The sequence below is a fragment of the Onychomys torridus genome, chromosome X (genome assembly GCF_903995425.1).
Source record: "Onychomys torridus chromosome X, mOncTor1.1, whole genome shotgun sequence".
Taxonomy (NCBI): Eukaryota; Metazoa; Chordata; class Mammalia; order Rodentia; family Cricetidae; genus Onychomys; species Onychomys torridus.
This window is the reverse complement of record NC_050466.1, coordinates 115,906,848-115,930,188: the sequence shown is the minus strand read 5'-3', so window position 1 is coordinate 115,930,188 and position 23,341 is coordinate 115,906,848. Positions and strand designations below refer to the sequence as shown.

Below are 23,341 nucleotides of genomic sequence, written 5' to 3'. Positions count from 1 at the left end.
TACATCTGTAAATTTTCATAGATTTAATTTGCAATTCCTTGATAGCGTGTAGCACAAAGTACTATGTTCATGTGTGCAAATTTCTGAAATTATGGGTGTTTTGCCTGCTCGTATATCTGTGTACCGTGTGTTTGCCATGCCATGGAGGCCAGAAGAGAGCAGGGACCATGGTTTACTCATTTCTGTATCTCCAAATGCTTTGCAAAATACTTCTTAGAGTGGTGCTCAACAAAAATTCATGAAATGGGAGAAGCTGCTCTCAAGTACAGGGCCAGTGGAAGTTATTGGGAGGTAGCGGGGATGGTAGAATCTTTTGAAGCATTATCAGGAAGTTGACTAAATTCCAGGAATACAGGAACTAGTCAGGAATGAAGAACTGAGCCTAAACTGTTAGTCCCCTTCAATGCAGAGACCCCTGCATTGGGTTAATAGAATTGGGACTTGAGAAAACAGAATAATAAAGTTGGATGTCAAGGACCTACTTTGTGGAGGGAGAGTTTGACTCAGCTGGTTCTATGATCTTTCCTAAGATTCTTATTCTGAATGACCCAGCAGTTTCCCAGAGTCATGAGTAGTTTCTCAAAAGAAATCATCATAGGAAATGGTTCAAATGTGAAAGTTGGAAACAGCGAATAGATCAGAGTCTCTTACTTTGTCTCTTTAGCTTGACTGGAGGAGGAGGTGTCCTGGGGAAGGTTCTAGGGCTATGCAGTTATTCTGGACTTAATCTGGACTTCATCTTTGTGTAATTAATTGTTCTTTTATTTCAGACAACTCTACTCACTCTACTTGCCCGGTTGCTTCAAAGAAAGAAGAGTAGAAGATAAAGAGTAGAAATACATCATGTCAGAGATACTAGACCTCTCTTTTCTGTCTGATATGGAAAGGGATTTGATCCTTGGTGTTCTGCAGAGAGATGAGGAACTCAGAAAAGCAGATGAGAAAAGGATTAGGTGAGAGTCCCAGAAACAGTATGTACTTCCAGGCTTCCAATCAAGAATACCCAAGATTTTCCATTCGGCATTAGGGATATGATTTTACAGCTCAGTGGGTCAAGTTGGGCTCCGAGTCTGTTCCTTCTACACAACCCAGTAGCCTTGCTGCCATAATCTCAACTTGTTAAGATCCTGAACCCACTTGTGCCTCTGTTTTTGGGTCTTGGCAGGCGACTGAAGAATGAGCTACTGGAGATAAAACGGAAAGGTGCCAAAAGGGGCAGCCAACACTACAGTGATCGAACCTGTGCCCGGTGCCAGGAGGGCCTGGGCCGTTTGATTTCCAAGAGCAACACCTGTGTGGGTTGCAATCATTTAGTGTGTCGAGAATGCCGCGTTCTGGAAAATAATGGTTCCTGGAAGTGCAAGGTGTGCGCCAAGGAAATGTGAGTGTTACTTAACAGCATAGTAAAGAGGGGAGATGAGTCAGGCTGTAGTGTGAATTTTTGTTGTCAACATTGTTAGTTGTATGGCAAAAGTCATTATTTATACATCTGACTTTTATTTTTTTCTTTTCTCCCAGAGAGCTGAAGAAAGCAACTGGAGATTGGTTTTATGACCAGAAAGTAAACCGCTTTGCATACCGAACAGGCAGTGAGATAATCAGGATGTCGCTGCGCAGGAAGCCTGCAGGTATTGAACCGGCCTAGAAGCTGTTCCCTGAAGGGATAGTTGTAGCTAGCTTCAGGGATAGGTGTAGCTGGAGATTTTTGCTGACCTGCTCGCCCCCACAGTTCGGCAGCCCACTTATAAAATAATCACCCAGAAGCTCATATTAGTTAAAATTACTTTGCCATTAGCTCAGGCTGACTATTGACTAGCTCTTACATCTTAAATTAACCCATTTCTATAAATCTATATCTTGCCACGTGGCTCGTGGCTTACCAGTATCTTACATCTTGTTTCTCCTGCCATTGGCTGGCAGTGTCTCCTGACTCAGCCTCCCACTTCCCAGAATTTTTCTCTCTTTGTCCCACCTATACTTCCTGCCTGGCTACGGGCCAGTCAGCACTTTATTTATTAACCAATCAGAATAACACATTCACAGCATACACAGCAGATAGGTAGGCTTGTGTAGAATCCAGCTGCATCCTGGCCACTGGCAATTTACCTCGAGGGCCTCAGCCATTTGGTAGGAATGTAAAAGAATGTATCCATTCCATCAGCAAGTGTGTACTTTAGGGGAGATGCTTTAAAAGTTGTTTCTTTCCTTGCCCTGGTCACTACTGGCCTACTATGCTTTTGTTTTGAAGCAAGTAAAAGAGAGACAGTGGGGCAGGCCCTCCTTCAGCAGACGCAGATGGGTGATATCTGGCCAGGAAGAAAGATCATTCAGGAACAACAGAAGGAACCCAGGTAAGAGCCAAGGAATTATTAGTGTTCAATCCTTCTATTACCTTAAGTCATTTCCTAAAATAATAGGCATTATTAGAGGGAAATGGGAAAGTACAGATAAAAGCAAATAAGGAGAAAAAAATCAATCCTGATCCCCTTAGCCCCATGTAAATATCAACATCTTGGCAAATTTACTTTGTTCTTACACTGCACTGTGCTGTGAAAAAGAAAGCTGTTAACTCTTAACCAAGATTTATTTACTTAAAAAGTTGTGTGTCTATCTGCAGGTATGTGCACATGTGTGCAGGTGCTTCCAAAGGCCAGAAGGATGTTAGATAGCCTGGAGTTGGAATCCTCAGCAGTTTTGAGCCACCCGACAAAGGGTGCTGGGAACTGAATTGAGTCCTCTGCATCCTTAACTGTGGAGTCGCTGGCTTCATCTCTCAAGTCCCACATCAACTTTCTCCTATGCCTTCCTAATCTTTTCTTTTCTTTAAAGTTTTTCAGGCTTTGTGATATTTTCTTCCTGTTATACAACCGTAAATCAACAGACTTTTAAAACCGGTTTAGTTTTAGTTTCATATTTATAAGGATTGTTTGCTCGCAATCTGGCCTCGCACCGTGACTTCTCTACTCCTGAATTCTTTACTTTGGCTTTATTTCTTGGTTGTCTAGATTTCATCATTGGGAACTTCCTTCAAGAAGGGTTTGTGATGTTTATTGCATTCTTTCATTTTCAGAATACCTGCCAACTACCTTTGCACTTGAATAGCATCTTAGGTGAACTTTACAGGCTTGAGTCAGGGTTTCTTTCTCTCAGACTATTGTAGATGGTGTTCTGTTGTCTTCTGCCATTGAATCTAACTCTGAAAAAGGCCACCTTGACATTTTTACCCTTGTAGGCAACTTTGTGTGTGTGCATGCACAAATACACATGGGTATGTATGGATATGAGAACTTCTGTGGATATAATCAGATTTACTGGGGAAAATGTTTTTTTTCTTGAGTGTTAGTAACTGGAGAATATAAGTCAATGATGATTATTCTAAACTGTTTTTTTCTTGATGACATTTTTCTTCATAATTGGAATTCTTTCTGTACCATGTCCTTAAATATTTTTTCCTGTTTTGTTAGTTAAGGGCACCACCTCAAGGATACTGGATTTCATTTATCCTCTGTTTGTATAATTAAAAAAAAACTGTATGATACAAAAGCAAAAGAGGAAGATGGAAGCAATTTACCCTAGAGACCCCAACTTATTCTTTTCCTCCATGCTATTTGAATTTGGGACATTATTTTTCTTTCTCCCTGCCCCCTCCATGTCTCTTCCTCTCCACTTTCTGACATTAATTTAATGGTCTGAAGAAATTATCTTGCTGAGATTTTAATTTTGTTTTTCTTCATTGTTTTTTATTGTTTTTGTTGTTTATCATCTTGTATTTGAGCTCATGCACTTTATCAAGTCTACATTATGCCTGTGCAATAAGAACAAAGTATATTTATGCAAACTAAGATAGCTGTGACATTATTATATCATGTAAATTTGTGGGCCCACCATCATATATGTACTACCTCTTTGAGTGAAATATCATTATACATCACATGGATAGTTTTTAAAATTAATTTATTTTTAAAAAGATTATCAAATTTCATTTTGGGGTTAAAAAACTAGAACATCTATTTGCTCACTTAAAAAGAGATTTTTAAACTTTGTTTTGGAGCTAAGGAGCAAACTCAGAGCCTTGTGCTTGCTAGGCAAGTGTTCTACCGCAGAGCTAAATTGCCAACCCAAGATTTAAAATTTTTAACTGATACAAAAAAATTGTATATACTTATGGATAGCATGTCCTCATGCTTGCGTTCTTACTCGCTGACCCCCCCCTCCTCAGGCCCTCCAAATCTATTTTCTTAACTATTGTGTGTGTGCTTTTTGATTTGCGGACTTACACTTTACCCCATTTGTTTGTTGCTGGGGTATTTTAGTCATATGTGTTGTAAAGAATTTAAGAAAAATTTTACCTCAACCAAAGAGAAAAGATTTTATTGCACTTTTTATGATTGCAAAAAACAAAACAAAACAAAACAAAACAAAACAAAACAGTATAGAGCTGGGTGGCTGCTGTAGGAGGCCCAGAAGCTGGAGGGCTCTGTGAACTATATAGTAAAACCAGAGGTTGAAAAGAAGGATACAGAAACATGATAGTGAAGTTCTCCAGGAACCTCCTTTTCTTTGCCCAATCATTGTTAATAGTCATTGATAATTTTGGCATGTGAACTACAAGGATCTCCAAACATACCCATGTGAGTTAAACTCATGCATTTTAATTGTTTTTAAAAGATTATATTATGGACATGTTAAGTATAAAATGAAAGAAAAAGAACTTTATAAACAGTAATACAGACAATCCCATAGAAAAGGAGCAAAAGATCTGAACAGATATTTTATTAAAAATAATATTCAGATATCAAATAATGATGTTCAACATCATCAATAACTAGAAGGATGCAACAAAAAAAGCAGTGAGATGCCACATGCCCACCAGAATGGTTATCATTTCAAAAGCTTGACTATACCAAACGCTAGATGTAAAACAACTGAAATTCGCATTCACTTCTGTGGAGAAGTGTTTGCCATGGTCAGCTGCTCTGGAAAAGTTTAGTCTTTTGAAAGTTCACTGTACAACTACTGTGTGATTCAGATGTTTCATTCACAGATATGTAACTCAAGAGAAGTCAAAGCATATGCCCATCCAAAGATGTATGTATATTTGTAGAAGTTCCATTTATTTTTTAAGACAGTAAGGAATTTTTTTTTTAATTTGGCATTGAACTGAACTTATGGCATCATACAAGCTAGGAATGAAGTAGTTGTATGGCCTTGGCCTACATTCTAGTCCATTGACCTATGAGTCTGTTTTTGTGACAGTACCATGTTGTTTTTATTATTGTGGCTCTATCATATAACTTGAAATCAGGTATGATGATACCTTCAGCAGTATTCTTTTTGTTCACGATTGGCTACTGGGGTCTCTTGTGCTTTTGTATGAGTTTTAAGATTTTTTTTTCTACTTCTGTGAAGAATGTCACTGGAAATTTGATAGTGCTTGTTGAATCAGTAAATTGATTTTAGTAAAATAGCCAATTTGATTTTTCACATACTGATATTTTTCAGTTGATAAACCTGGGAGGTCTTTCCGTCTTCTAGTATATTTCTCAGTTAATTTCTTCGGTGTTTTGAGGTTTTTATTGCGGAAGTCTTTCACATCCTTGGTTAGGTGTATTGCTAGGCTAGTGTGATTGGAACTAGTTTCTTTTGCAGTTCGCTTGTCATTTGCGTATAGAAAGACAAGTGACTTTTGTGGATTAAGTTTAGATCTTGCCACTTTGCTGAAGGTGATTATCAGTTGAAGAGTTTTCTGGTGGTGTCTTTAGGGTCTGTTATGTGTACAATAACTTCACTCATGATAGCTAAAAGCTGGAAACAATTCAAGTGCCCACCAACAGGTGAATGGAGAAACTGGTTTGCTTATGCCACAGAGTACTAATCTGGTCATGAAAGCAATGGATTATATACTCACATATATTGAGGGAAAATCAGTAAACAAAAAAGTACCTATGTTCTGAGTGTGGTGGTGCAAACCTTTGGTCCCAGCCGTTAGGAGACAGGACAAAAGCCGGTGGATCACTGAGTTGAAGGCTGGCCTGGTCTACATAGCAAATTCCAGGCCAGCCAGAGCTATATAGTGAGACCACACTCCAAAACAAACAAACAAACAGGACAAACAAACAGAACAAAACAAAAAAGAGAACTTGCTTTATGAGTCTATATGATTCTGTTATATAAATTTTCAAAAACGACAAACTAATTTTTAGCAACAGAACTAGATCTACATTTGCCTGGAACCAGGGCCTAGAAGGGAAAGGACGGATTGCTAAGAGGCATGAAGACACTTTGGGAGAGTGATTAATATGTTCCTTAACTAAATTGTAGCAGTAGCTTTTGAAATGTATATCTATTGGCAGAAATCATCAGTGTGCGTAATTAAGCACGTACAGCTTGTTTGTGCCAGTTAGTTAAAAACAGCAGAGAACTGCAACACAGGCACCGTTCCAACCCCGGAGCTCTTCAGTCGTTTTTATGCTTGTGTGCTCTTTGACTGCATGTATGTACTGCGATTGTATCAGATCGCCTTGCGTGTATGAGTCATCTGTTCCAGGTGATGAGGCCCCCTTATTCCTTTGTAGTTAAGGTTAAAAATGGCTTTTATTTGCTGAACTTGATTAACGCATCTGACATCACTGGTCAGAATGTAATTTCTGAAATCTACTGCTTCTGGCTGTCTGGGACCTCTTGTCTCATTGGATTGAGAAGCCTCTTATTTATTATAAACATGAAAACAAATTGAGTGAGCATAAGTGATTTTTACATAAAATTATGGAGCCTCAGAGATAATTGAATTCAACCCTTTTATTTTTATAGAAAAGAAAGCAGGATAAATGATTTACCTGAGATCATACAGATAAAGAGCAGGACTGCTATCTCTGAGTTTATTTTTACTGCACAGATGTCAAATAATTGCTTTTTTGCCCTACGGTTGTTTACATCAGCTCAGGATCAGAACGTAGTCATCTTCAGGGAAAAAAGGGAAGCAGAACAAGCAGCAAACACTCCATGAGCCATTGCTGACTAGCGTCTCTAGAGGAATGATTGCAGAGAAGGGGACAAAAGAATGATTTTAGAGTAAAGCAAAGCCAAGCCAACCAAGCACCTTGCTGTGTCTCGTGTGATAAAGCTGGTACAGTTGTTGAGAATGACCTCTGTTTCACCTCCTGTATATGTGAAGATTTCAACTCAGCTCCTTCTATTTGTTTGCACAGACCTATCTCAAACATCACCTGACAAGTTGGAAATTTTTTTCTCCACTGGCTGAGACGTTGAGATAGTATAGATTTGGTTACCTTGATTTTGTTCATTTATTTGCCAAATGTACGTGAAAGCTACTATGTGCCGGATTCTGTTTTATGTACTGGGGTACTGTGGTATATACAAAAAGTCCCTTGTTTGTAGATTGTAGATTTGGACGTAGGGAGCGCATAAAGCAAATAATGAAATATATAGTCTGTCACATGTTGGCAAGTGTGATGGAGAAAATTAACTGGACTTAAAGTCTGTGGAGTGCCAGGAACACATGTGTGTACATGTGCTATTTTCCTTAGGATATTTAGGGCAAGTCTGAATAGTAAGGTGACATTTGAAAAAAATGTAGGGGCAAACAGAGAGAGTATTTGGAGAGTAGGAGTGTTGTAGTCAGAAAACTCAGTAGGTCTAAAGAAGTCAGAATGAGTTTGACACACGTGTAGCCTGGAGTTGAGTTGGAGGATACATGGAAATTGGCACAGACATGGATGGGAAGCCAGTTGTGTAAGATTTGGCTGACCCCTGTAAAGACTGTATTTTGAGAGAGAGGAGGCTATCAGAACCAATGTTATGATTTTATTGCTTCTTTTTTGTTGTTGTTTGCAAATTGAGGTAGAATTCATATAACGTTAAACCATAATTTCAATTTTGTCAAGTTAGTCTATGAGTGTTAAAAATTTTAGGATGTTGTGCTATTGATTGGTGGAACATTCCTATTGCTCTGAAAAGAAACCTTGTACATTAACTAGCCCCTTAATCTATGTTCTACCTTTCTGTATTTACATACTCTGGATTTATCATCTGAATTGAGTCATACCAACTGTGGCCATTCTGACTGGTTTCCTTCAGTTAGTGTAAAATTTTCAATATTCATCCACATTGCTGTAGACACTAGAGTTTTATGCTGTCTTACAGATGAACAATATTCCTTTGTATTGCTACACAATACTTTGGTTATCCCTTCATCTGTAGGTGAGCATTTAGACTATTTATACCTTTTGGGTATTAAGAATAATGCTATATGAGGCTGGGGAGATGGACCAGCTGTTAAGATCACTTGGTCTTCTTGCAGAGGACCTGGGTTTGGGTCCCAGCATCCACTTGGTGATTCACAACCATTTGTAACTCCGGTTCCAACTGATCCTCTGTCCTATTACTGACCTCTGTGGGCACCAGGCATGCACATGGTACACAGACATACATGAAGGCAAAACACTAATACAAATAAACAAATGAATGAATAAATAAATCCTAAAGAAATCAGGGAAAGGGATAAAATGTTACCTCCAGGTCTGCTCTTTCAGGCCTGTGACCCTAGCATTTTGGAGCAAAGGCAGGTGGAGCTCTGTGAATTTGAGGCCAGCCTGGCCTGCATAGAAAGAAGGATAGGCTTAGGATATTTAGAAAGTAGGGGATCTTAGTCTTCTGGAATGAAGAGAGTGAAAGGTGAAAGATGAACCTGGAGACCTTAGAAGGGGCAAGTCATTAGAAGTTTCATGTGACGTTAAGGAGATTGAAACTCAGTTTCCACAGAAATGGGAAATGATAAGTGTTTTCAAAGTCTCTTCACATGGTTGGGCATGCAGCTTAGTGGGAGAATATTTGCTTAGCACATGTGTGGTCCTAGGTGTGAGTCCCAGCGTTATAAAGTTGATTCACATTTATGTTCAAAAAAATCATTCAGGTGACTACTACGGATCAGAGGGAAAGATGCCTATTCAGAGGCAGGAGAGTCCACTTCCTGTAAAACACCAGATCTTGGTTTTTATTCTAGTGTGCCGTTCGAAGTACCAAAGCTGAAAAGTGGAAGAAGCACGCTGGAGGCTGAGAGCGAGAGTCTGGATAGCTACACAGCTGACTCGGATAGCACCTCCAGGTGGACTTCCCATCTTTCTCACCTCGGTTCATGCTGAGCTCTGAGTTTGTTCTCTAGCATCAGGCTGCAGGTTTCTTTTGCCGTGAGTGGTTTCTGTCCTTGGGCTGTTGAATGACTCTTTCCTCCGCCCTCACCAGGACTCTCTCTTTAGTACTTCTCCTGAGTTGGCTCTGAGCACAGCTTCCTGGAATCCTCGGATGCTGCACCGTGGAGGATTCTGTCCCTTAGGAAAGGGGGTGTGCGCATTTGTGTGTGTGCCCAGTTGCTTGCCTGATCTTCAGCACTCCTTCACGTTGACTTGGATGTGAACTGTGACTTCGCCATTTGGTTGCTATAGTCATGGCAGTGACTCTCCTTTTTTGCTAGTGCTTTGGGGCCTGGCTAGAAGAGGAAGGGGAAGCCATGACTTAATTCTAACTTCTGATACTTCTAGGCGAGATTCTCTGGATAAATCTGGACTCTTCCCAGAATGGAAGAAGATGTCTGCTCCCAAATCTCAAGTTGAAAAGGTAAACTACAGGCTATTGGTGTTACTTCCCTTCCCCTTTCTCTCTCCCACTTTTCTCCTCCCTCCCTCCTTCCTTCCCTCCCTCCCTCCCTCCCTCCCTCCTTCCACTCCTGTCTTATCTCAAGTCAGAATTTACACCAGGAATCCAATCGAGATTTTTTTTTTTTTAACCTCAGATCCATTTGGAAACATTTCAAAGATCTTGGCTAAAATGTGTGTGAACATAGGTTTTATATTAATCTTCCCTTGAAGTTTGTCATAGTTGGGTTGAAATCTGACCCAGAAGCTGTTTGTGAACATCCTTTACTTGCTTCTTTAGTCCACCTGCTGGTCTTTTCCCATGTCCTTGCCCTTGTTCCCTTTTAGGAAGTTCAGCCAGGGAGCCCAAATGCAGTCTGTGTTGACGAGGGCGACATGATATTCAAGAAGAACACCAGAAAAATCCTGCGGCCTTCAGGTAGACTTTCCTTGGTGGCTACATGGGGCTCATGTTGTGAGTGCTTTTGCTGGGCTCTTGGGATGGAGCAGAGCAGGTTTCTTTTGACTTACATTTTTGGTCTTTCATGCAGAATACACTAAGTCTGTAATAGACCTTCGCCCAGAAGATGTGGCACAAGAAAGTGGCATCTTGGGAGACAGGAGCAAATCTGTACCAGGCCTCAGTGCAGATATGGTAAGTACTCTTATGGTTCCCTTGGTCACTATATGAAAATTCTAAATTTAGAGTTGGCTTTAGTACCCAGTTCTCTCATCCAAATTGTTTAATTCTTTAGGAAAGGTGAAATAACCCTTGTTTTCTCCAATTTCTGAAGTAGTACCACCTCTTGATTTGCTTAAAGAACTGTCTTGGTTGTCTCTGACTGTTTATCACATGGTTGGGTATATGGTTGGCTACTCAAATACTTACTTTGAATAAAATATATAGAGAAGACCAGTGAGATGACTCTAAGGACAACAGCACTCACTGTGAAAGCCTGACATCTCAAATTGGATCCCTGGAGCCCACATTAAGGTGGCAGGAGAAAACTGACTTTCTAAAGTTGTTTTTAGACTTCCACATGCAAGCCATGGCGTATGCATGGATGAATACACACACAGAATAATAATTAAATATACACACTACTACTACTACTACTACTAAAATTAAAAGTATACAAGGAGATAGCTAGATGGGGTATTCAAATGAAAGACTAATAAACTCCTATTAAAATATTAACTACTTACATTCTTTTGAGATATGAAGATATATTAAAGACAAGGAAATATGCATATATATTCACATGACAACTAAGAGCTTTTGCACCCAATATTGGTGCTTACTGAAGGAAAGATGCTGGTTTTTGAGCCCCACTTTTATTAAGTCTCAAGTCTCTGTTGTTCCAGGAAGAGGAGGAGGAAGAAGAAGAGGACATTGACCATCTGGTGAAGTTGCATCGCCAGAAACTAGCCAGAGGCAGCATGCAAAGTGGCTCCTCCATGGTATGTTCTGGGTGTTTGTGCTTATAGATGCACAGGGGCCCCAGGAAACAAAGAGGAGCCAGCCTCCTTAGAGCAGACTCAGGACCTGGGGAAATAACCCTAGTCACTCTTCCTAGGTAAGGGGCATGCCTTTGTTTGTCCTGTCCTCACTTAGAGCTTAGGTACTCAGTGTAACTTCTAGGTGACTGCCTGAACCTCTGGTTTGGAGGTTCTCCAAGAGGGAGTGAAGGCTCAGGCCCTTATTTCATCACAGCTTCATGAAAAGTAACTGTACCTCCTCTGAAAGGAGAACCAGGCCATGAAATAAACAAGACTAGACTTCTTCATCTTAAGCTGCTCCCTGTTCTCACACCAAAGGCAAGCAGGTGTCATGAGAAAGACCTTTGCCAGATTGGCATCAAGGTGTGGGTAGGGCTGAATATGGAACAGCCTCATGGACATCTTTGGGACATTTGCTAATCAGAGCCTCCATCGATCGTAAGTACCAAGATTGCTATTTGGGCGAACAGATTTTTACATTCACTCTGGAAGGAAATGTAGAGCTCACTTCATATCCTGACTGCTACCAGAGAGGAGGGTGCCTTTATATTTCCAGTGGTGGCTCTCCTGCTGCTCTCAGTTCTGGCCCAATCTCTTTCTTCTGTAGATATTGCTAGAGAGAAGGTAGAGAATTAAGGCGCCATTTTAAACCGGTCACTAGCACCTTCTAGCCAATGTTGCAGCATACATAACACACACCACAGACAGGCTATAGATAGCTTAGCTGTCTATACCTTACCTCCTTATGAACATCATCACTAGATTGTGTAACAGGATGGGGAAAGAGTCTGTGTGAGGCAGAGAGTTTTGGATGCGCTACTGGCACTGACTTACCCTCTGGGTAAAGGACTGTTGGCAGTACTGGCTCCTTGCAGACCCTTTAGAGACTTTTGACTTTATCGTGAGGGAAGGTGGGAACAATTGGGGATGTGGAGAGTGTCTTCTTTACACATTTTTATTGCTTTATTCTCAGAGTACCATTGGCAGCATGATGAGTATCTATAGTGAAGCTGGTGATTTTGGGAACGTCTCTGTGACCGGCAAGATTGTCTTTTCTTTGAAGTTTGAGCAGAAAACACAGACTCTGGTCATCCATGTAAAGGAGTGCCACCAGCTGGCCTATGCTGATGAAGCAAAGAAGCGTTCTAACCCGTGAGTGCTTCTGGGTCCTGAATAATAGTTTGACAGAAAAAAGTAGACCTTGGAATCTGTCTGGGTACTCTTGAACCAAAATGATGACATATCTGGGGGTAGAATAGTGAGATGTGATATAATAAAGGGCTTAGAACTTAGAAGAAGCAATAATGAAGTTTTTGGCCAAGCAGAGAAGTAGAGAAGGGACTTGAGAAAGGCTAGCAAATAATTTAGTGTTGTCCTTGGTTTCTAGATATGTGAAGACTTATCTTCTGCCGGACAAGTCCCGCCAAGGAAAAAGAAAAACCAGCATCAAGAGGGACACCATCAATCCACTCTATGACGAGACCTTTAGGGTATGTTTCTGAACCTAGAGGGGAGAAGGTTTTGTTTTGTTTTTGTGCCTTTGTGGTGTAGCTGTGCCTCTCTAACATGGGTGGATGGCCATGTCTGTGCCTGGGGAGTCATTACGGGCATCTGTTCATATCCTGACCTCTCGGGGAAGAGAACACAGGTGAATTTGGCTTCCTTGGGTTATTGTGAAGTTGGAAATTCACATGACCATATAGCTCATTTCAAAAAGTCATTTGAGGACCTGGAGAGATGATTTAGTAGTTAATAGCTCTTGCTGCTCTTGCAGAGAACCTGAGTTCAATTCCCAGCACCCACATGGTGGCTCACAACTGCCTATAACACCAATTCCAGGTGATCTAATGTCATATTCTGGCCTTGGTGGGCATCTACATGCATGCATTGCACATAAATATACTCAGGTCCATAGTCACATAAAAAATAAACATAATCTTTTAAAAAAGAAGTCATTAACTGACCCAAGCTTGTGGGAGCTCACAGATTCTAGACCAACAGCTAGGGAACCTGCATGGGACTGACCTAAGCATGTGGGTGATAGTTGTGTAGCTTGGTCTGTTTGAGGGGCCCCTGGCAATGGATCTGTCTCTGGAACATGAGCTGGCTTTTGGGAACCTATTCCCTATGGAGCAAGACCTCACTCAGCCTTGGTGCAGGAGGGATGTACTTGGTCCTGCCTCGACTTGGTATGCCATGCTCTTTGTTGACTCCCATGGGAGACCTTACCCTTTCTGAGGAGTGGTTGGGGGTATGGTAGGGTGGAAGCTGGGGGGAGGGAATGGGAGGAGAGGAGGGAAGGGGAAACTGCAGTTGGGATGTAAAATAAATGAAAAAAATAATAAAATAAAATAAAATAAAATAAAAAAGAAGTCATTTGAGGACCAGCAAGATGACTTATCAGGTAGAGTCTGACAGCCCGAGTTTGGTTCTTCAGATCCACGTGGTAGATAGAGACAGCTGACTCCTGTAAGCTGTCCTCTGATCTCCATACTCATGCCACGGCCATGCTGGTGGCCACACATACGCACATGACATTGACACACCCACACACGCATACACATACACACACACACACACACACACACACACACACACACACACATAAATAAATGTAATAAAATTATGGAAGTAATTGGAGGGAAAAGGTCCCCTAGGCAGTTGTTTGTAGCTAGTCTTGTAGCCTTTCAGCCACGCGAGGACAAACTTAATTTTCCCTGGCTTCCTAGGGACTGTGTTAGGGTTCGTGAAGGAGGAGAAGTTGAAGCTTTGAGTGGAGCAGTTCAGAGTGCTTAGGAACGGAAACCATTGGACAGATCATGAGGACAGGTTGCTGAGGGTTTGGAAGAATTCCTTTTGGAGGAGCTGCTCCTAACTGGCCACCTTGGTCTGCTTGTTTGCCTTCACAGTATGAGATTTCAGAATCTCTTCTGGCACAGAGGACTTTGCAGTTCTCCGTTTGGCATCATGGTCGTTTTGGCAGAAACACTTTCCTTGGAGAGGCGGAGGTCCACATGGACTCTTGGAAGCTGGATAAAAAGCTGGACCATTGCCTCCCTTTACATGGAAAGGTAGTCTGCCTTGAAGGTCTTTCCCAGCATGGCTCCCAAGTGCATTGTCTGCAGTGGCCTCTGCTGGGCTGTGTGGGAAGTGGCTTTGCATGTAATTTTCTGTAGAGTTCTATCACACCCTGCTGGCCTTTCTGAGTTTAGCAGCAATTTTGGAGGCTCCTGCAAGTCAAGTAGGAGCAATTTCAGGCAAAGCAGGAAGTTACTGCGTGCCAAGCTTTTCCTGCTAACCTTCCAGAGCCTGAATGTATACTGACATCCTAATTTGCACCTCCTCTTATATCTAACCTTTGGAGTGTATCCTAATCCGCACCCCTTTCCAAGCTAAACATCCTGCTTTAGAAGTGAGAGGCAAGACAGTTTGTAGATCTGCAAATGGCTGTCCTCTTGGTTATGTGTGCAGGCCAGGGGAACTTTCCTTTAGAGAGGGCACCTCAGATGTTAGTGTAGTAAGGTGGCGTCATAGTGGTTGGTAGTTTAGTGCAGATCAGGGTTAGAATCTTGCTTCTGTAACTTACTGGGAACTCAGAGAATCCACCTACCTTCTGTGAGCCTCAGTTTAGTGTTCTACAAAATGGCATAGCAGTGTTACTCCCTGCTGGAGCACTGAATGCAGAGAATCCTTCAGTATGTGGCAATAATGGCCATTCCATAGCTTACTGCCCTTCTGGTTACAATGAAAGAGCTACATCAGAGAACTTTAGGCAGCGACTTCCTATTTATCACAATGAATCAAAGACAAACATCTTTAAAGGTTACAGTAGTTTTTTGAATGTTTCAAACAATGCAGAGCACATAGAATATCTGTGGAAAGGTGGTCTAGAAACTTAGAACAGGGCTGCCTCTAGGAAGTGAGCCTGATGTGGAAGATTTACTTTTATCTCTTCCATTTTATTATTGTCTTTTAGTTTTATTTGTTTTACATTTTTACTCTGTTAAGAATATTAAATGTAAAATTATCTATATGTGCACAATTCCAAATTAACAACAAAACGTATGTAAAAAGAAAGTATCCTTAAGTATCCTTCTAGAATTTTTGTATCAAGCAGCATAGATATCATCTCTCTATATATCATCTATTCATTTATACATATGCAGACACACTGTATTCTTTTTTGACCCAAGTGAATTGTCTTCTTCTTGTTCATATATCTGTAAGTATATATAGATATAGATTCTCGATTTTAAGAATTTATCATAAGCATCCCTCTATGCCATCACTTACAGATCTATCTTATTTTACTTGCTACATAATATTCTCCCATATTTCTGTATTATAAATATATTTGCCAATCCCCTACCAGTGAGTACTTAAATTGTTTATTTTTTAAAACTGTGCTGTCCATATCTTTTTCCAGTATTGGTGGTCCAAGCCAGAGCCTCACAAATGCTAAACAGGTGCTACACTGCCGAGCCACACCCCTTCCCTGTCTCCGCCTTCTTTGGGGAATGTAATCATCAGAGAAAGCCCTGGTGAGGAAAGAGCTGAGCCAGAGGACTGGACATCTAGTAATATGCGGGCTGGTGCCTTCTAGAAAATTGAGTGACATTACATTTCCCCCCTCTCAATAGTCATAAAAACAGGAATGACTATCAAAGTAAAACATGGTATTAGAACCTTGGAATTTCCTGAGCATTTGATATGCAAATCATTCTCCCAGAAGCCTGGAGTTTGTATAATTATATTGAAAATGTCACTACAAACCTCCATGAATTGCCACAAAAAAAAATGGCATACATCAAAATGGAGGTATTTGCTCTTTGGAAGTATTTTTAGCAAAATGAAAATGAGCTGTGGAAGCAAACTTGCTAGCTTCTACTCAATACTAAACCCTGGATTTTACGAGTTCACAAAAGTCAACAACCTAGGAATTAATAAAGTGTGTAGATAGTTCATGAAATAAAATACCATCTTGTCTCCCTCTTTAAAAAATTTGATAACTTGAAAATTTCTCCTTATATCTTATATTTAAAACTCTATCAAATCATTCTATTATAGTGTTATTTAATATGTAAGCTGTATTGGTATACATAAAGCAAGGCTTTTAAAACCAATTTTTAATTAAATTTTAAAAAATTATGTATTTGTTTTTACTTTAAGATGAACTATATTTGTTGTTTCTGTTTTTTGACTCCCCACCAATCCATGTGCTATTATTTTGTTTCTCTTGCTAACAGTCCCCTCCCACTTCTTGTCTGTCTTCCCCACAGACTAAGCTTGTGTATTCTGGATCTGTAGTAGGTCTATTGAAACACAGGAGATTATACCTACCAGTATCAGCATGCTCAGTGGTGAGAACCTAGCTTAGCCCAGCCTCAAGAAACATGGGCAGATGAAAGGGTGTCTCTAGACTGTGCCAGTTTGTGCTGGAAAAACTGGAGCATGAAGAATGTGATACCATGTGAGCCAAGAGAGTGAAGCAATCCTGTCTCCCAGAGCTACTTGCTCTGTGTCCTTGACATTTGTTCATTCATTGTTATATTCATTCAGTCAACATGGGATGCCTATGTAAACTAGGTACTATGCTAAGTGTTGGCCTTTCTAGGACAAACAAAAATAAGGTTGACTCCTGTCCTCTGGCACACGGATTCTAGTAATGGTTGTTAACTAAAACTATGTAAGTCAGGGGCTGAGGATTTATCTCAGTGGTAGAGTATATGCTTAGCAAGTGTGAGGCCCTGGGCTTGATACCCAGCACCGAAGCAAACAAGCAAACTGTGGAATATTAAAATCTAACCCTGGAATTTCTACACCCCCTGTCATCTTTTAAATTACTTTTTAGTTTTAAAAATCAGATGTGCCTCTTTTTCACAAACAGGACACTATTGGTGATGATAGAGGAAGGAAGGAAAGTCTGTTCTCTCTGCTGTTAGGTTGTTCTTCAGTTTTGGATTGTTTTATCCAGTCCAGCAGTAAGAAGCCTGGGCTCTGGAACCAGTGTGTCTGAATCTGAATCCAGATCTGCTAATTATTAGACGTGTGTCTGTGGGAAAATGACTTAACCTCTCTGTTTTTTTATTCAATAGCCCATAAAATAAGGGTATATATCTGGCACATAGAGCGATATTAGAGACAGTAATAATAATAGTGAGACAGTAATAATAATAGTATAGTTCACATGTATGGTTTTAATACATTTTTTGTGTATATTTAATATAAGTGAGTTTATTTCTACATCTTGCTTTGTTTACTTAACAGTAAGTATATCTTTTATAGTTTCCCTTTTCAGAAAGCATAAATTCAGTATAGTCTTATTTTAGAATATAAATTAAACCATAGATTTAGGTTTGTTTTACCCAACAGTTAAAAGGTAGATTTTTTTTTAGACATATAACTAAATATGTGTTATATTCAACTAGGATTTGAAATTTTAAGAAAAGCAACACTTTTAGGAGCAATTGACACAGAGCCAGGATAGGCAGCATGGCTGGAATCATCTGGGTTCCATTTGAACTGGGTGGGCTATAAGAGGAAGGCCATGTTCAAGCTATGACTGAGGAGAGCAAAGTCAACTGCTTTCTTGTCTGCAGTGACCTTTCTTTACTTGCACTTGGGCTATCAGAGATAGCCTGTGTTCTTTCTAATAATCTCATGTCACATGTCACATGAAGGCATTAAAATCACTCTTAATCCTGCTTATGTTTGCTGATACTTGGATTGCTTCTACTTCGGGGCCCTTACTAACAGTGCTGGTAGCAAGATTCATAATTATATGTCATTCATTCCTTTATGAGTTTGTGTGGCCACCTTATTGGCATACCTTTGGGAGCATTTGGAATCTAGTGATCATATCCCCAGAGTGCACAATAGTGAGTCTTAAGCCTTCTGGATTTTCTCTGGAAGAGGCTGCCAAAGAAAACTGTAGGTGCTGTGGGATTGTAGCCATTAAAGAGGGACCTGTTCTTGGGGTAATTTTATTTATATTTTCTTATTTATTTTTTAGATGGGTCCTGGCTACCTATGTATTCTAGGCTGGCATCATACATGCAATCCTTTTACTTCAGCTTCCCCTGGGCTGGAATTACACAGGTGTATCACCACACCCACCTGTGGGAATAACTTTATAATCCTCTTAGGGAAAGGTCCCAGGGTTTCCTGAGAGGCTTGATTTCACTTGTTGGGTTTCCCTATGTTTCAGATCAGTGCTGAGTCCTCACCTGGCTTGCCAGCACACAAAGGCGAGTTGGTGGTTTCATTGAAATACATCCCAGCCTCCAAACTCCCTGTTGGAGGTGACCGGAAAAAGAGTGAGTTTTTTTTTGGGGGGTGGGGGTCCCTGGATTCAGCTATTAGCTTCTATACAGGGTCTATGAGACTGGGATGTTTCCTGGATCTTCTAGGCAGGAGTCCCTTCCTAAGTAAGCCTTTGCCTTTCTCAACAGGAAGGAAATGCCATAGTGCTGACATTCCTTTTAGGTGACCTTTAGGCTGTTAGTGTGATTTGGTCTTGTTCCATTTGTGTCAAGCTACTGAGAAGGCAAAAGAAAGAGAACAGGAGCTGTGTGGCTACAAAAGGTGCTTAGAATGAGTTTGGTAAAGTATGGGAAGTGCAAGGCTGAGTCACTAACATGTCCAGCATGGTGCTGGTGACTGTGGATACATAGATGGGAGAGATATGGTACGTATCCTCTGAGGACAACTTTTTCTTTAATTCAGAAAGGTAGTCTAGTCATGTGTCCAGAGCACCCACCTGTGAGGAAGCAGTATTGAAACTAGACCTGGAGATTGTCCCAGGTCCAAAAGGAGGGAAGATGGGGGCTGGGATTTAGCTCAGTGGTAGAGTGCTTGCCTAGCAAGCACAAGGCCCTGGGTTCAGTCCTCAGCTACAACAACAACAACAACAAAAAGAGGGAAGACAGAGAGAGAGAGAGAGAGAGAGAAAGAGAGAGAGAGAGAGAGAGAGAGAGAGAGAGAGAGAGAGAGAGGCGCAGTGCTTGGAGAAGGAACAAGACCAGCCCAGGTTCCTAAAGAGATGGTGCATGCCTGTAGGCCTAGCACTTGGGAGGCTATGACAGGAGGATTGCCGTGAAATTTCAGGCTGGATAGGCCATACAGTGAATAACAGGCCAGACTTGGCTATAGAGTGAGACTCTATTTCAAAGAAATTGACAGTCTAAAACATAAAGAAAAGCAGAGTAACATATAAAAATGTAGGCAGGGGATGCAGTTAAATTCATAGAGTGCTTGCATAAGGGCCTCTGTTGTATGCAGGGAGCATTGCATAAAGGGGTACTTGGGAGATGGAGGCAGGAGGATCAGGAATTGAAGGTCATCATCAGGCCACCTACATAATGAGTTTGAGACCAGACTGGGCTGCATGATACCCTGTCTCAAAAAAAGCCCATTCTATATATGCCTGGTAGATGGAGAGTTTTAGGTCAGCAATCAGGAGTGTGTTCCCAGTTATAGTGGAGCTGGAGTTATGTGTGTATGAGTACAGCTGGAATTGGAGATGAGTCTGAAGCCAACTGAAAAAGAGAAAAGACCTTCAATGAAGAGTTTAACTTGATCTGTCGGTAATGGCAAACCAAAGTTCTTACAAAAAAATGCCTTCAGCAAAGTGTAATGTAGAAGATTTGAGGAATCATTAGGTCCCAAGGAAGGTGTGCAGAATGACTAGAAAAGAAGCAAAGACCAAATCTTTGGGAACAGCAGCACTTTAATGGATGAAGATATGGAAAGTGTCAGTGAGGGAGAGGGTTATCAGGACCTCAAAAGGCCAGGAGAGAATTTAAACAAGAGGTGGGCGGAGCTGGCAGCCTCTCTCAACACCACGGGCAGTCAGGCCAGATGAAGCCTGAGAAGACACTGCTTGTTTGAGTTAGGCCGGAAGACATTAATGAAATCTGATTTTACATGAAACTAGGCTGAGTTAATGAGGTGGAGAAGCAGAGGTTATGAGCGTGGTCATTCTTGGCTAGGGTAATTTGTCATGGTGGAAGGAAGGAAGGGCACAGTGAACAGCTTCAAAAGGAGCTGATCGAAGGAAGGGAAGTTTTCTTTGAAAGTGGATATTTAAAAAAAAAAAAAGACAAGAAATAGTAAGATTAGCCTGCTTTCAGAATGAGGGCAAGGCATCAGTCCGGAGAAAGGGATATTCAAAATGGTAGGTGGGAAGTGGAAATTCACGGTGCTCTGGTGAGGCCTGTGTAGTTAAAGGCTGAGGTGAAGAACTCGACAGAGGAGTTCCTTCCTCCTTTAATTGCATAGCAAATGCCAGGCATCTTTGCTTCTTGTAGCTTCAGTTGACTTATGTATAAAATGAGGGCAATTTTAGTGTGTATCTAATAGAATTGTTTGGAGGAATTAAATGCTTAAGGTGGTATTTGATTCATAGCAGCTTTTCAATGAACATTTGTTGCTGTTGGGGTTGTTACTTGAGTTCCTACTGCTTATATTGGGCACTGTGCTAGGAAGAGAGGACATAGGCATGATTCCATTAAGGAGTTTGCTGTATTCCAAAGCAAGGAGAGAAAGTGCTAGTTAAAGCCCAGAACACAGCTGGCAGTGTGGAGGTTCACTTGAAATGGCTGACATCCCTTACAGGTAAAGGTGGGGAAGGGGGAGAACTCCAGGTGTGGATCAAAGAAGCCAAGAACCTGACGGCTGCCAAATCAGGAGGGACTTCAGACAGCTTTGTCAAGGGGTGAGTCCCTGGACCAGCATCAAACTAACCAGGTATAGGACAAGCAAGTTAGTGGAGAACCCAAGTGAATTTTCCTCTGTAGATCCTGCCCTCATCCTCAGCAGCTTTGTTTCTGAAATTAGGTAATGGGGAAACCTCCACCCCCACCTTTGCACTGGTCTAAGATCAGTTTGGTCTCAACTGTGGTGCTAGCTTTCAAAGGGGAGGGTGCTAGACAGATAGGTTCTGACTTTCTCAGACTAGTCCTCTTCCTGAATCTTAGATGGACAGTCTATGTCCCCTGACTGCCTAGATTCTGGATTCAAGGCTCTGTTGTCCATAATTTTTAAGCAGTGTAAGCTTTGTCTCTATTGAGGGTCATTTATTGACTTAAGCTCCCCATGAAGTCATGGCTTCATTTACCTTGAGTGAGAAGAGTGGAACCACATATTTAAACTCATCCTTGGTGGAACATAGGCCAGAGCATGACTAGCATGTTCATTTTTCTCTCCAGCTTAAAGGAAGTAGATAATGTAGTGGAAGGAGTGGGAAAAGTGCCTCAACATATTCAAAGGAAGGCTGTGTGCACTTGGACCTGGGTGTTGGCTTACCATGATGGGCTAGGCCTGAAGTAGGGGAAAGGGGAATGTAGACATATTGCCAGCTTGAGTAGGTGTTGATAACTCCCCACCCTCTGCCAGATACCTCCTTCCCATGAGGAACAAGGCCAGTAAGCGTAAAACTCCTGTGATGAAGAAGACCCTGAATCCCCACTACAACTATACATTTGTCTACAATGGTGTGAGGCTGGAAGATCTACAACACATGTGCCTGGAACTGACTATATGGGACCGGGAGCCCCTGGCCAGCAATGACTTCCTGGGAGGGGTCAGGCTGGGTGTTGGCACTGGTGAGACTCTCTCCCCCATCCAATCATCACTTGTCTTAGGGGTCCCTTGTCTATCTTACTCTTCCTTCCTTACTCTTCCTACCTCTCGCCCTCCAGGATATACAAAGATCTTTTCCAACAGAAAATTTCTTCCTTTACATAAACATCCAACAAGTACCTCCTGACTGCCTGCTACCTGCTAGGCCTAAGGGAAGGCTGAACTCCTACAGTGTTATATGTGTAGAAAGGTGACCCTGAAAGCCAGGGGGACTTCATCATCTTCCCACAAAAGAAGATATAAAAACTACCTAAATACCTGACTTGTGATTCCTACCTTCTATCTTGATATAGTGAGAAGGGTCCTTTGCCAGCAAATCCTTGCTCTCCAAGGATTCTAGACTTACCCCTCACTTCTCAGTGGCTCTTTGCCTATAATTTCTGATCAATTTCATTTGATTGACTATTGAAGGGGAATACACATGTGCTCTGATGACGCCTATCTCTGTTTATTTCTTTCTTTGTTAACTGAGATAGGGTCTCATGTAGCCCAGATTGGCCTCAAATTCCTGATACTCTTTATTTCTACCTCTCAAGTGCTCAGATAATAGAGATGCACCAACATGCTCAGGCCTATTTTTATTAAATAAGAAGTAAATCTTCTATTGACCACATGCCTACCCCCACTCTGAAAGGAATGATCTCTATTTCCTGGCCTTTCCTTCAATTCTCAGCCCATTCTTCTACTCTTCTGAGTCATTATTCATGCTAAAGTGAGGTTATTATCTGTCTAGAATTCCCAAGCACTATTAAATAGAGGAGATTATTCTCTTTTTCTTGAAATTCTTACCACTTATTGCCTTCTTGACTCTCTTTGACTCCATTGCACATGATTTCTCCATTTCTTTCATGGATTCTACATTCTGTATTTCTGTATTTACACTTTAAAAATGATGCTGCTCTCTGGACTTAGGCTTGGGTGCTCTTTTTTTTCTCTTTTTAGAGTCTTTATCAGGCTTACAACCTTTTGACATTGTGACATCGTGACATTTTCAAGTATAATGTTCACACTCAAGAACTGGGCATTCCAGTTATCAAGAAATCACAGAAAGTAAGCCAACCATCATTGGTTTAGTTATGATTTTGTGTTGTGCCACATTCATCGCTATCCTTAGTTCTATCCAGCTCTGGTTGGACATGTCTGCTGGACTCTTATGGCCTCAATTACTAGTTGTATATGAATAACTAACAGAAAGCATCTATAATGGTATGTTTGCACATGTAAGTAAGCTACTTTATGTAGGTCCCCTGTGTAAAACCCTTTGGTGACTTTCTCCCACCTTAGAAATTCTTCTCAAGTCTACAGACCCCATATAATCTGGACTCTTCCTTTCTTATACTTCCTGTATCTTTTTTTTTTTTTTTGCTCACTCTTTGTTTTCCAATCACCATAGCTTTTATTCTGCTCTCCAAATATACCACATTACTTCCTACTTTGGGACTTTATAATGATTGCCTTTCCTATTCACATGTAAGCTGTCTAAGGGAAGGGACATTTTGGTGTGTTCATCACTGTATCACCAAACTGGCATAGAGTAGGCACTCAGGAAA

At 41.1% G+C, this 23,341-nt stretch overlaps 1 protein-coding gene across 5 annotated transcripts in view; it reads left to right on the top strand.

The window, feature by feature from the left end:
- Sytl4 (synaptotagmin like 4) overlaps positions 1-23,341 on the top strand; it is a 49,258-nt gene that overhangs the window by 23,598 nt on the left and 2,319 nt on the right. For 2 of the 5 annotated variants that reach the window (XM_036174633.1, XM_036174632.1), the window contains 15 exons: positions 771-953; positions 1,166-1,381; positions 1,519-1,628; positions 2,249-2,351; positions 9,023-9,124; positions 9,558-9,633; positions 9,999-10,089; positions 10,202-10,305; positions 11,016-11,111; positions 12,124-12,302; positions 12,538-12,640; positions 14,060-14,221; positions 18,358-18,466; positions 20,766-20,865; positions 21,546-21,754. In XM_036174633.1, coding sequence (XP_036030526.1) covers positions 844-953; positions 1,166-1,381; positions 1,519-1,628; positions 2,249-2,351; positions 9,023-9,124; positions 9,558-9,633; positions 9,999-10,089; positions 10,202-10,305; positions 11,016-11,111; positions 12,124-12,302; positions 12,538-12,640; positions 14,060-14,221; positions 18,358-18,466; positions 20,766-20,865; positions 21,546-21,754 — 1,870 coding nt within the window. In that variant the 5' untranslated portion in view covers positions 771-843. The remainder of the gene's footprint in view (positions 1-770; positions 954-1,165; positions 1,382-1,518; positions 1,629-2,248; positions 2,352-9,022; positions 9,125-9,557; positions 9,634-9,998; positions 10,090-10,201; positions 10,306-11,015; positions 11,112-12,123; positions 12,303-12,537; positions 12,641-14,059; positions 14,222-18,357; positions 18,467-20,765; positions 20,866-21,545; positions 21,755-23,341) is intronic. The other 3 variants (XM_036174637.1, XM_036174635.1, XM_036174634.1) reach the window with 2 other exon arrangements.